The 12,000-nt window shown below is 36.9% G+C and overlaps 4 protein-coding genes across 7 annotated transcripts in view; 1 reads left to right on the top strand and 3 right to left on the bottom strand.

The window, feature by feature from the left end:
- Nucleotides 1-135, bottom strand: part of LOC104818236 — a 1,311-nt gene extending 1,176 nt beyond the window's left edge. Inside the window, exon 1 of the mRNA XM_010547727.1 lies at nucleotides 2-135. Coding sequence (XP_010546029.1) covers nucleotides 2-44 — 43 coding nt within the window. The 5' untranslated portion in view covers nucleotides 45-135. The remainder of the gene's footprint in view (nucleotide 1) is intronic.
- Nucleotides 136-3,654: 3,519 nt separating this feature from the next.
- Nucleotides 3,655-4,463, top strand: LOC104818237 (nucleolar protein 58). The gene has a single exon (XM_010547728.2). The coding sequence runs from the start codon at nucleotides 3,863-3,865 to the stop codon at nucleotides 4,250-4,252; it is 390 nt and encodes a 129-aa protein (XP_010546030.1). The 5' UTR covers nucleotides 3,655-3,862; the 3' UTR covers nucleotides 4,253-4,463.
- A 204-nt stretch (nucleotides 4,464-4,667) lies between these two features.
- LOC104818238 (hypersensitive-induced response protein 1) lies at nucleotides 4,668-7,008 on the bottom strand. 2 transcript variants are annotated; one of them, XM_010547730.2, is made up of 6 exons: nucleotides 6,849-7,008; nucleotides 6,282-6,473; nucleotides 5,877-5,997; nucleotides 5,694-5,785; nucleotides 5,466-5,562; nucleotides 4,668-5,279 (listed from the first exon to the last, which is right to left on the bottom strand). In XM_010547730.2, the coding sequence occupies exons 2-6, from the start codon at nucleotides 6,468-6,470 to the stop codon at nucleotides 4,918-4,920; spliced, it is 861 nt and encodes a 286-aa protein (XP_010546032.1). In that variant the 5' UTR covers nucleotides 6,471-6,473; nucleotides 6,849-7,008; the 3' UTR covers nucleotides 4,668-4,917. The 2 variants fall into 2 exon arrangements, with proteins under 2 accessions (XP_010546032.1, XP_010546031.1); XM_010547729.2 differs by having other exon boundaries at nucleotides 6,282-6,482; nucleotides 6,849-7,007.
- A 1,599-nt stretch (nucleotides 7,009-8,607) lies between these two features.
- LOC104818239 (protein NRT1/ PTR FAMILY 4.7) lies at nucleotides 8,608-11,410 on the bottom strand. Of its 3 annotated transcripts, none has more exons than XM_010547732.1 (5): nucleotides 11,335-11,410; nucleotides 10,904-11,012; nucleotides 10,584-10,801; nucleotides 9,800-10,189; nucleotides 8,608-9,683 (listed from the first exon to the last, which is right to left on the bottom strand). In XM_010547732.1, exons 1-5 carry the CDS (start codon nucleotides 11,335-11,337, stop codon nucleotides 8,748-8,750), a joined length of 1,656 nt encoding a protein of 551 aa, XP_010546034.1. In that variant the 5' UTR covers nucleotides 11,338-11,410; the 3' UTR covers nucleotides 8,608-8,747. The 3 variants fall into 3 exon arrangements, with proteins under 3 accessions (XP_010546034.1, XP_010546035.1, XP_010546033.1); XM_010547733.2 differs by lacking the exon at nucleotides 11,335-11,410 and adding an exon at nucleotides 11,274-11,332; XM_010547731.2 differs by lacking the exon at nucleotides 11,335-11,410 and adding an exon at nucleotides 11,127-11,222.
- Nucleotides 11,411-12,000: the final 590 nt, after the last annotated feature.

The raw sequence follows: 12,000 nt of genomic DNA on the forward strand, positions 1-12,000 counted from the left end.
CTGCCGAAGCTCGGCGAGTGAGAGAGTAACCGACTCGTTTGCATTCCAGAAACTCCTCGCTACCCTGATGAGTCTGATTTCTAGAGAGAGAGAGCTTATAAAGTTGGCCCTTTCGAATCTAACTTAAAATTCACGAGAAATATAATTATTGTAGATGTTGTTATATATATATATATATATATATATATATATATGTATATATAAGAGTGATAAGGCTTGAATTTTAAACCATTAAAAATAAAAAAGGACAAAGGGGAAAATAAAACACTAACGAAAGAAACAAAAAATGGCAAAATAGATTTATAAAGAAAAAGGGCAATTTTAACGAAACCCCTTGTAATTATATTTTCTTGTCTTCAAATCTCACTTTCCAACAAATTTTTTGTTTCTCAATTCACCAACTTTGCCCCATTTCAATCCACTAACCACTCTCCTAATTTTAAAATTATAATATTTAAGAAAGGGTAACTAATATCTGGATATAAAATAATTATAAAAAAAAGTTTTTAAAACAATATTTTTTTAAACAAAATGCAATAGAATTAGAATCAAATCAAAATTCGATATTAAAAACAAATGAATATGTTTTCTATAACCAATAAAATATGAAACTAGAATTAACTAAACGGAAATTAAAATCTATCACAGCAAATATTGTCTAGAGATTATCATAAAGAGTAAACTAGTTTCGTGTCCCTTACGTGGCTCTTTAAGGCGAATTTTTCATATGGGAAATGGGCATGCATGCATGCATGCGATGTGCCATTTTTCATTATACCATTCTCGTAAAAAGCCATCTACTTTACATGTAATATATAATAACATTATATATATATATATATAAAATAATATGTATTATATATTGTCACGCCTACTAACGTCCTTATGGATGGGAATATTTATCTTCAACACTTTATTCGATTCGTAGATAATGTATTTAACCACAGATAATATTAAAAATAATTACCAGAAAACACTTTGATATCATAACAAATTCTTATTTTAATTTCGTGAATTTTTCTATTATGAAATGAAAAAAATATACACACAGAATGTGAAGGTAATAAAAAACTGCAAGATCTCGTGGAAACAGAAGCATAAGTTCAAAAAAAAAAACATATTAAAATGTCGCATTGTTCTTTGTATAGAACAATATTTCCATTTTGCAGAAGACATTATAATGTGATGTGTCATGTATATCAAAATATAGCGATGAGTCAATTAATTAAAATATCGTTATTACTATATTAACTACAAAGGGTACGTGCATATAAGTAAGTGTTCCTACTTAAGAACAGAGTTGTGATTATTTAAAGGCAACTTATATTACAAAATACTACAAGAAAATCTTTAAATTGCGTCAGATTTTGCGACAGAATATTCTGTCGCAAACATTTTGCGACAGATTTTGCGACGGAAAATTCGGTCGCACACAAATTACGACAGATTTGCGACGGAATACGAAAAAAAAAATTTGAAATCACAAAATCCTTTGCAAATGTGTGACAGATTGCGACAGAATCGTGTCCGTCGTAAAAACAAACCTTATATACGACGGAAAGTCTGTCGCATTTATTAATTTTATTTAATTTTGCGACAGATGTGCTAGAGAGATATCTGTCGCAAATTCTTGCGATAGATTTGCGACAGATGTTTCTCCCAACCGTCATTTTCACTGAAAATTTCAAATTTTGCGGTTTTTATTTCGAATTTTGTGCCTTTGCGACGGATTTGTCCGTCGCAACACTTAATAAAAGTCACGACTTCGTCTTTCTCCTCCAGACTTCGAAATTTCAACCAAAAATCAAAATCTGTCAAGATTTTTGCCCACAATCATTTTTCTTCAAAATTTGCTAAGGTATGTATGTATATATGTGAATTTGTATGTATATATATGTAAATATATGAATATATATATATATATGTATATATGTGTGTATGTGTATGTGTGTTGTGTATATATGTGAATGTGAATGTGTGTATGCGTGTATGTGAATATGTGTATGTGTGTAAGTGAATGTGTGTGTGTTTATGTGTTTATGTATGTGTGTGTATGTGTGTTGTGTATGTGTGTTGTGTATGTATATGAATGTGAATGTGAATATGTATGTGTGTTTATGTATTTGAATGTGTGTATGTGTGTATGTGAATATGTATGTGTTTGTGTTTATGTATGTATATATGTGTGTGAATATGTATGAATATGTGTTTATGTATGTGTGTAATGTATATGTGTAACTGTAAGTGTATATATATGTATATGTAAATTTATATGTGTATATATATGGGTATGAATGTGTGTATGTGTATGTAAATGTATATGTATGTGTATGTGCATGAATATGTGTGTATATGTATGTATATATATATGTGTGTAATGTATGTATATGTAGATATATATATATATATGCGTATGTATAATATAGTTTTTATATTTTTTAAATTAAAAAAATATTTTGCGACGGAATAATCTGTCGCAAAATTGACATAAATTGGCGACTCACAAATTTTTGCGACAATGATATACGGACAGAAACAATTCTGTCGCAATCTGTCGCAAATTTTTAATTGCGACAGATTCGCTTTGTATTTGCGATAGATTTTTCTGTCGCAAATTCGTGTTTTTCTTGTAGTGAAAAATAGACGAATGGATATTTTTAACCGATTTTCCTGTTGTAAATATTTCAACGGATTTATAATGGATTGTCCGTTATAAAATTTTCAACGGAATTTTGTTCGTTTTCAACGTATTAATCCATTGAAAATTGACATTTTTTTAGTGATAATCGATAATCCATATATTTTAGCAGAAGAAAAGTAGGTAAAGACTATATTTTTTTTATAATCCGAAAATCAATTGATCTTTTGATTCAACTAGGGATGTCAAAACGAGTCGAGCTCGCGAGCCGGCTCGAGGTTGACTCCTTTTTTACCGAGTCGAGCCAAAAATATCTGAACCCAAATAAAAATGAGCTGAGTGAGCCAGCTCGCCACGAGCCGAGCCCAAACGAGCTAGTTCGGCTGGCTCGCGAGCTCGCTCGGGAGCTGGAGTAAAAAAAAAATTATGTTGGAACTTGAAAGTGTTGATATTGTTGGTATGATATTTTGATTTGGATTGTGATTGTGAATATAAGTATGATTTGAATGTATTGATATGTTCTTTTTATGTTGATATATCATTTGGATATGATTTTATATAATTTGATATGATTTTTTTAGCTATGATTGCGAGCTAAGCGAGTTGGGATGAGTCAGAAATTTTCTGGCCCAAATAAAAATGGGCTTAACGAGCTGGGTTGAAAATGAGCTGGCTCGAAACGAGCTGGTCCGAGCTGGTCCGAGCCGGCTCGTTTGACATCCTTAGATTCAACTATATCTCTAACAAAAACGTAAAAATTCATATGAATGTTTCTCTCCAAACATAGATTTAAACTTGGGTTTGGAAAGAAGTTTTGTCCTATTCTTTACTAGTTGAATCATCTAATATTAGATGACAAAGACTATACTTGGGATCGGTATATTTTTATTTATACGAAAACTAGGAACCATTTTGTATATAAATATCGATAAATATATACAAGAGTTTCATATATATATATATACACATATAAAAGAAACAACAACTAAAAATAGAAACACGTCGTTGTTTACGAAGTTGCATGAAACTCTCTGTGGCCATATACACATGATCTTCTCTACGGCTATTATCGATTCATCTCTGAAAATAGCTCCACCTCCTTCCTCAAAGAACGTGTATATAATCCAAATCCCACAAGGGGAAAAAAAACCCAAAAGAATCAAAAAGAGAACATACAAGAATACCAAATAAAGAGGAAGGAGAAAGGAGAGGGGAGATCGGAAAATGGGAGAAAAGGAAGAACAAGTGAAGCAACATGGTGACAAAGAAGAGGAGCGAAAAGCCGAGAAAGAGGAGAAGAAGCACGAGAACGAGGAGAAGAAGGATAAGAAGAAAGATAAAGATAAGAAGGATAAGGGCAAAGAAGGAGATCAAGATAACGGCGAAAACGGAGGAGACGATGACGAAGAGAAGAAGAAGAAGAAGAAGGATAAGAAGAACAAGAAAGAGAAGAACCCTAATGAAGACAATAAGAAAGATCCCGAGAAGCTGAAACTGAAACTGAAGAAGGTCGAAGACAAGATCCAAGCTCTGGTCGTCAAGAAAGATGAGATCTTGAAGCTCATCCAAGAGGCTGAACAAGCAAAGCCCGTTGAACCTGCAGCAGCAAGCTAATACAAACATTAATAAAATTAAATATAATCTTACATTTGAATTGAGATTCGATATATAATATTATATATATATATATATAGTTTAGGGGAAAACTTGAAAGAAACCCCTTAAGATCTATAGGAATGGATCCATGAGAATCCTAATATTGTTTTTTGTTTGTTTGTTTGTTTGTCCAAATAAGATAATATCGATGGCTGCTGTTAATTGGTGACGTTGCATGATTGAACCCTAAATCTGAACATGATGAAATGGGAGGAAAGGATATAGAGTACAAACATGTGTCATTTCGTGTATGCATGTACACATGTATGCGTATGTGTTACTCTTTGTGTGCGTATGTTACACAAAATACGTTTCATATTTTCGAGATTTCAGACGAACCCTCGATCGGAAATCCAGCCTAAAGACACGGATGAAATAAAAGTTTCAAACTTTGAATGAAACAAATATCAAATAAAATCAAGAACAGAGCGAGTTGACACTGCTCTGTTTCATATAATACAGCAGAAGTGGCATTGGTTCGGAACTTGACTTAGTTACTTGCACCTTTACACACCACAAAAGTCTAAATACGTTAATGGCCGTTATTACCAGCACTTGCATTGATGAGATATAACCACACAGGAACCATAGAATCAGAGACCATTGCAGAAGCATCTCTCGGGTCACTGGTTCAGAGAAGATGCTTGAAGAAGCCCTTCCCTGATCTGAGCGGCCACGTCCCGAACTGCACCTGGCCCGTGAGGCAAGAACACAGCCGATGATTTGGAGCTTGCCCCGATCTCTTTCATGGTGTCAAAGTACTGAGTCACAAGCACCATGTCCATCACATCCTTGGCTGTTGTCCCAGGAACGTTCACAGCGAAACCCAGCACGCTGTCCCTTAAACCATCCACAATCGCCTGCCTCTGCCTTGCGATACCTAAACCCGAGAGGTATTTCGATTCTGCTTCCCCTTCTGCTCGTTTTATCTGCAGGATTTTCTCGGCCTCTGCCTTCTCATTTGCTGCCACCCTCAATCTTGCAGCTAGAGGAAGCAAAAGTTCACATTTCTAAGCTCACAGTCCACAGTAAATGGATCCACATGGTCACGGGTGTATATGAGATCGTGAAAACGGTATTATATGAGTAACTTTTTCACGTAAAAATTCGGGGATTTGCTTGGTATAATATATTTGGAATTCAAAAAACGGTGCATAGAGATGGGTGGTACCAGCATTTATTTCATTCATGGCCCGTTTGACATGTTCATCCGGCTCGATATCGACAATGAGTGTTTGAACGATCTCGAAACCGTAAGCAGACATAGCCTGAAAGTTACAGAAAAAACCAGCTAAAACATAAACGGTGGCAGCCATGGAGCAAAAACCAAATACATAGTGCATGTAACATCATCTAGTGCACGTAAAAACGGCAGCCATGGAGCACGAGCTTAGCTTACCTTCTCGAGTTCTTCTTCAACAGATCTTGCAATTTCATTCTTCTGCTCAAAAACATCATCTAGATTCAGCTTAGGGACACTTGCTCTGATGACTGAAAATTCAGAAGAATCAGCTTATCTTAATCCACTTTCATACAACGTGTATATATATATATATATATATATTTACGACCTATACAATACCGTCGAAAACATAGGCCTGAATTTGGCTCCTTGTGTTGCTGAGTTTGTAGAAAGCATCGTTTGCCTTATCAGCCAGGGCACGGTATTGAATTGAAGCAACAACATTAACAAACACATTGTCCTGAGAAAAAGAAATCATACTAAAACATCAGTCCTCATCTCTACAACAACCAAGAAGCTAATAACATTAATCTGAGCATGGGTTCATGAAGAAGCCAGCAAAGATGGACTGAACTTACTGATTCTGATATGAGAAAAGATTGAGACAAAGAACAAGATCATACGCATTTCGGCAGGACAAAGGCAGGAAAAGGATTGCTAAAATATCATCAGAATTTCACAATAACAGAGGATTCTGATAATGGGGTAAGAAATCATCTTGCAAAAAGAGAGCAAAGATCAAACCTTTGTCTTGGTTTCGCAGCGGACATCGAGTTGCTGGAGCCTCAGAGAGAGGTAACCAGCAACTTGACTACCAAAGCACCATGGAAGAAAATGGCAGCCAGGTTCAAGAACGTCTTCGAATCTACCGAACCTTTCCTTGATTGCTACTGTCGACTGGTCGACTTGGACGCAACAGAAGAGATTACCCATCGTCTTCAGACACTTGAAAAGATTGAATTCAGTTCAACCATAAGCACAAAGCACAAGAATACGAAAGGAGAGATTAGAAATATGGGAATTTCCTCCTAAAACAAAGAGCAATAACGAAAAACTTTTTTTCTGAAAAGGGATTATGGCAACTCTCCGTGCTTGTACAGAAACATGCTCACAAATTCACGAGCACGTACGTATATCGTCATGGAAACGAGATTCCTAGTAAACATGGCTCAACAAACTCGAGAAAATTAGCATAGATTCCGAGGATTCAGGCTAAGCTCAACAGAAACCAGATCCGCATACGAATGAAACAAAAATTAGAACTTTGGCAAGACGATGAAAAGAGAGTAGAAAAAGAAATCTAGGGTTTACCCAATTTCGAAGATCACCACCCGGGTATGTAAGCTTTGACTCTTTGGGAATTTCTTGACGGAAAAAATTCGGAAGAATCGAACCCAAGAAAAAAAAGAGAGAGGAAAAAGGAAGAAAAGGAGAGAGAAAATAAACACAGAAAAGCGAATCGCTGGAACGAGGAACAGATGCGGTGAACAGAACGATCAAATAGAAATAGATATCTCCAAAGATTTGGAATATATCAGTTTCGCCCCAATATATTATCTTATTTACAAACTACACCCGATTGCGAATCCCTAAATCCGGTGGATTAACACAACTCAATTTAATCGAATCATCGCTGGAAAGATTTGCGGAAAGGGGAAGGATTTAGTAATATATAAGTATAATCCATTTATTTATCACGTTGATATATAAAACGACACTATAGGATTAAAAAATATATATTTAACCAATAATCATATTTCTAAATCAATATTATTTTTAAGTGTAATCAATTATTTTTTTCATTATCATTAAAAAAAATATTCTCTGCATCACTAGTAGCATGTTTTTAAATTAGTTTATACTGATTATTGAAATCTAAAAAGCAGGATTTAAATTAAAAAAAAAATTGAAAAAATATGTTACGTAAATCCAATACTAACAACAAAGGAAAATGAAAAATATATCTAAAAACACTAAAAAAAATCTAACCAAAATAAATCAGCGATCCCAATCAATATCTAAACTAAATTACTGAACCCAATAAAAATCAAACCGATGTAATCAGTGATACGCTCGAATAATTTAACGTCGATCCAAAAATCACGTTGCCGAAAATAGAAACTTTTACATGAGAAACAAAAATATTGGGGTCAATCTAAAATTGTGATAAAACTAAAGGGTCAAAAATGAAATGATCTAAAATTGGCAGGAGTGGTTGAGTCGGTTGCGATTAGGGGCTTAGGCTGACGTGGGAAAACGTCACATCATTGCCCGAATTATGCAGTTCACGCTTTGTCCCCCATTGTCTTTTTTTGGTAAATGGGATAAGGTTTCCAAATAAAACGTATTAATGTGCTAATTAATTTTATTAAAAACTTAAGTAATTATCTTTTAAGTCTACTGATTGCATTTTTATTTCAATAGATTAATTATTAGGGTTTTTTTTTGTTGAGGGTAATCCGAAATAGCGTTGGAGTTTGGAACAACACTTTATTTTATTTTTAATTGGTTATGAATTATATTCCACTATAAATAGATATTTTTATACTTCACACTTTATCTTTTCATCTTACATTTTGCTAACAATATAAGTATTAATTATTATTTTTATACTACACAAAATATACTAAATAATATGATAAAGAGATGACCTCAAAAATTATTTCATTCCTACAATAGAGTTCGAATCCTGACCCTTAGTTAAGAGACGAAGATGTTGAACCATCTATAACAACACAACACATTGAAAACATATAATTTTTATCCAAATGAAATTTATAATGTATTAAATAGTTTGACCTAAAAGATGAACTAATTAGATGTTTTCTCTTAGATTGCATATTATGCATGATATATACATTAATTGCTCTAATAAATTAGTCAAACGTTGATGGTATGTGTGTGTATATATATATATATATATATGTATTTTAGCTCGGTTGAATTAAAGATGGTATTCATTATTGTTTGTAATATTCAATTTTATTTTATCCATACGGACAAAAGTTGATACGGTGAAAGGTACCATTTTTAATACACACTTAAAACACTACACTCTCGAGGAGGGTGAGAATTGGGTCTTCCCCAACAAGAAAACCCTAGAATGGCAGTGACTTCTTCCCCAAGATATACATCCCCAGGAGAGACCTAAACCGATAACGAATTTTACTCTGAAACAACATAACCAGACTCTAACCACCGATCAAGCGATCAGTTCTGGCTCGCCCGATACGTGTACCGACAGGCCCAGAAGAGGTAGTTCACGAAGTTAAGACCGGTAAGAACGCACATAAGCCAGTAGAATCTCTCGAGGTGGTACTGATTCAGGTGATCACCAGACAACCATGGACTGTGTCCGAATGAGCCAGTGATGAAATTCACAGCCGAAACGAGCAGGGAGCTCAAGTAATAGCCCATAGCCAACGACGTCCATGAGAGAGATGTGGCCAGAGATCGCATCCTGGATGGTGCCTCCGTGAAGAAGAACTCCATCATTCCGGCTAAGGTGAAGAGGTCTGCGGATCCGAGGAAAACGTACTGGAAAGCTAACCATAGAAACGTGATGGGGAGGGGACTGTTGCTCGGACCGCAAGAAACAGCGATACGTTTGCGTTTGGTCTCGACTAGGGCTGCGACCGACATGGCCACAACGGACAGGACGAGGCCCGTTCCTATGCGCTGCAAATGGGTGATGCCCATCTCGGTTCTCGTGGCTTTTCTGGCGAGAGGGATGAGAAGGTGGTTGTAAACTGGGGCGAGAATCATGGTGAAAACGACGGGAAAGACGGGCAGAGCGGCAGGAGGGACGGTGAGTTTTCCGAGCTTGGTGTTCATGGTGGAAGCTTGCTGGACTGAGAACGTGGAGAGCTGAGCCAGACAGCAGTTGAGCATGATGGTGGACATGAAGATCGGTAAGATCTTGAGGACTATTCTGACATCTTGGACTTGCTGCGTTGTGCATTGCAATGCTCGTGGAAGTGATCTCTGATCTGTCAGGGCTTCTTCGACGAATCCGAGGTCGGAGATTGGTTTGGTTTCTTCCGAATCGTCGGTTTCACGAGATGAAGAACCTGTCTCCATGGCCATGACGGCGTTCCTTGAGTTCTTGGATCCGCAATATTTGGCGTACAGCGCTGCGGTTAAGACCTGCACCGATGTCAAGGATGTTATGTTACAAGAATTGCTGAATAATTCTTTGCATTTTCCATTCTTAGAACATACATACATACATTGAAAGAAAGGGCAAGGGTGAAGGGTGTGACCTTGAAGAGAGTGGTGATGGGGCTTCCAGAAGGGACTTTGAGGCGATAGAAAGTGGAACCAGACAGGAAAACAGGAACAGAGAGGAGAATGGAGAGAGTGGAGACGCCGAACCCCCACTGCCAGCCGACGTTGTCTTCGAGCCAGACCACGAACGTGACGGCGACCAGCGCACCGCACGAGAGGCTGAAGACGAAGTAGTTGAAGAAGTACGATCTCTGTTTCCGCCCCCTCGGCGTGCTCTCGTCGAACTGCTCCGCTCCATGTGGCGGTAACGAGCCTTTTATACCTCCGACCCCTAGGGCCACGAGGTATAGGCCCCCGAATAGCACTCCTCTCGCCCATGGCCTAGCCGAGTGCGCGCAGGCCTGACCCGTTAGGACCACCAAACCCTGTATAAATAATTATACCCTACATTTTACAACATTTTTATAAAATATAATTCTTTTGAATTAAAAGATTTCTCATTTCTAACATTATATTAAAAAACGAAACTTATTATTATTTATTTCTCACCATTTTATCTCCTATTTTGACTGTAATTATCCCTGTTTATAATCACACTTTTATTTTTTTATTAAATAAACCTGGATCCAAATATCCATAAATATTCTAACATTATTCTGGATACTAGTACTCGAGATACTCATAACGCTCGAATCCCTAATACAAAAATATTAAAATGAGATAACCGAGCATTTCGAATGCAAATCCAAATACTCCGATTTTCCCAGTTTTACCGGTTATCCACTCGTACCCAACTCTACTAATACTAGGCACACTTACCAGGAACTCGATAGTGGCACTGAAGAGGTAAATATGGAAGGTGGTGAAGAAGGCGTCGGCGAGGAAGCCGCCGAGGAGAGCGAGGAAGAAAGCCGTTCCCATGAAAACGGTGACCGAGTTCGCCGCTCCCGACGGCGAAAACTCCATCTCCTTCGTCAGATACAGCACCAGATTGCTCGCGCTCGCTAGAAACGCCAAGTTCTCCAACACTTCCACAACTACATATATATATATATGTATACCGTGTATGTATGTGAATATATATACACACACATACACGTACACGTAAGAGTTGTATAAAATGGTTATTCACGACTTACCCAAAACAAAAGAGGCGGCAAGCATGCCGCCGTGGCGGCCGGGGAGGGCCGGCCTGCTTCTCCAATCTCGGTATCCATCCCATGAGTTTATACTGCTCGACTCAATCTCCTGCAAAATTGCACATTTAATGTCTCGCTGCTAACTTGATTTTGTGTCCGTAAGAAAACGAAAAGCCACGTCAGTTCGGTCTGTTTCGACCCACATAGTTTATACTTCTCCTACCCTATCTTGCATGGCATCCTACGATCTCTCCCGTGGAATTGACGTAGTTTTATAGAGGTTTGAGTATAACTATGTGAATTATATATTTTTTTATTATATCTTAATTTGAGTGTGTGTGTGTATATATATATATATAGAGATTGGTACCTCAACGAAAAGATAACATGAGAGCAAAGGAGAGAAGGAGGATGTGAGGGATGAAACTCACCATCGTGTGTTGGGCCGCGTAAGCTGGTGAACGACCAGAGACTTATATATAGGGAGAGGATGGGAATGTGTGTGTAGGACAGTAATGTATGTGATCAATTCGATATATATATATATACACATACATATATACATATACGTATAGAGAGAGAGAGAGAGTAGATGTGGGTGTGGTCCAGACAAGAATCGAAAGCTCTAGAGACTGCACAAAAAGGGACTATTCCTCCTCTTTGTTCGTATCTTCGATGTTGACATTCATGTTTCACGTTCCCATTCTCTTGTGTGTTTTTGCTTTTATTACATACGAAATGACGGCGTTAATCGGTTTACTCTTGACTCTGCTTCTACTCAATGTCATATAATGATACAAACCAATTCTTTTGGAGTTGACATGCATGTTTCATTTACCTCTTGCACCAAACTAAATAATATGAAGAAAAAAAACGTAATTTTCATTTCAAATGTTAAAAAAAATCCTCAAGAGAAATTATCCCTATATATTTCGAAATATATATATATATATATATATATATATATATATATAATTTGTTTTGATAATTAGGAATGGTTCACCGTACCTTCGCCCCAACTACATCCAATCTGAACAGGTGAACCGCCTTACTGCATCCCACCTCTCCAATGAACGCTCGAACACGGGACCTGGAGT

This window comes from Tarenaya hassleriana, unplaced genomic scaffold, assembly GCF_000463585.1.
Source record: "Tarenaya hassleriana unplaced genomic scaffold, ASM46358v1 Cleome29, whole genome shotgun sequence".
Lineage (NCBI taxonomy): Eukaryota > Viridiplantae > Streptophyta > Magnoliopsida > Brassicales > Cleomaceae > Tarenaya > Tarenaya hassleriana.

Bases quoted from the DNA above. Each gene is read 5' to 3' on its own strand.
- LOC104818237 (XM_010547728.2), top strand. From the start codon at position 3,863: ATGGGAGAAAAGGAAGAACAAGTGAAGCAACATGGTGACAAAGAAGAG.
- LOC104818238 (XM_010547730.2), bottom strand. From the start codon at position 6,470: ATGGGTAATCTCTTCTGTTGCGTCCAAGTCGACCAGTCGACAGTAGCA. The intron at 5,786-5,876 runs GTATTGTATAGG...CTGAATTTTCAG, and splicing joins TCAGGCCTATGTTTTCGACG to TCATCAGAGCAAGTGTCCCT. The intron at 5,563-5,693 runs GTAAGCTAAGCT...TGTAACTTTCAG, and splicing joins TTGAAGAAGAACTCGAGAAG to GCTATGTCTGCTTACGGTTT.
- LOC104818239 (XM_010547731.2), bottom strand. The intron at 10,802-10,903 runs GTAAGTCGTGAA...ATATATATGTAG, and splicing joins TGCCGCCTCTTTTGTTTTGG to TTGTGGAAGTGTTGGAGAAC. The intron at 9,684-9,799 runs GTCACACCCTTC...ACATCGGTGCAG, and splicing joins CCATCACCACTCTCTTCAAG to GTCTTAACCGCAGCGCTGTA.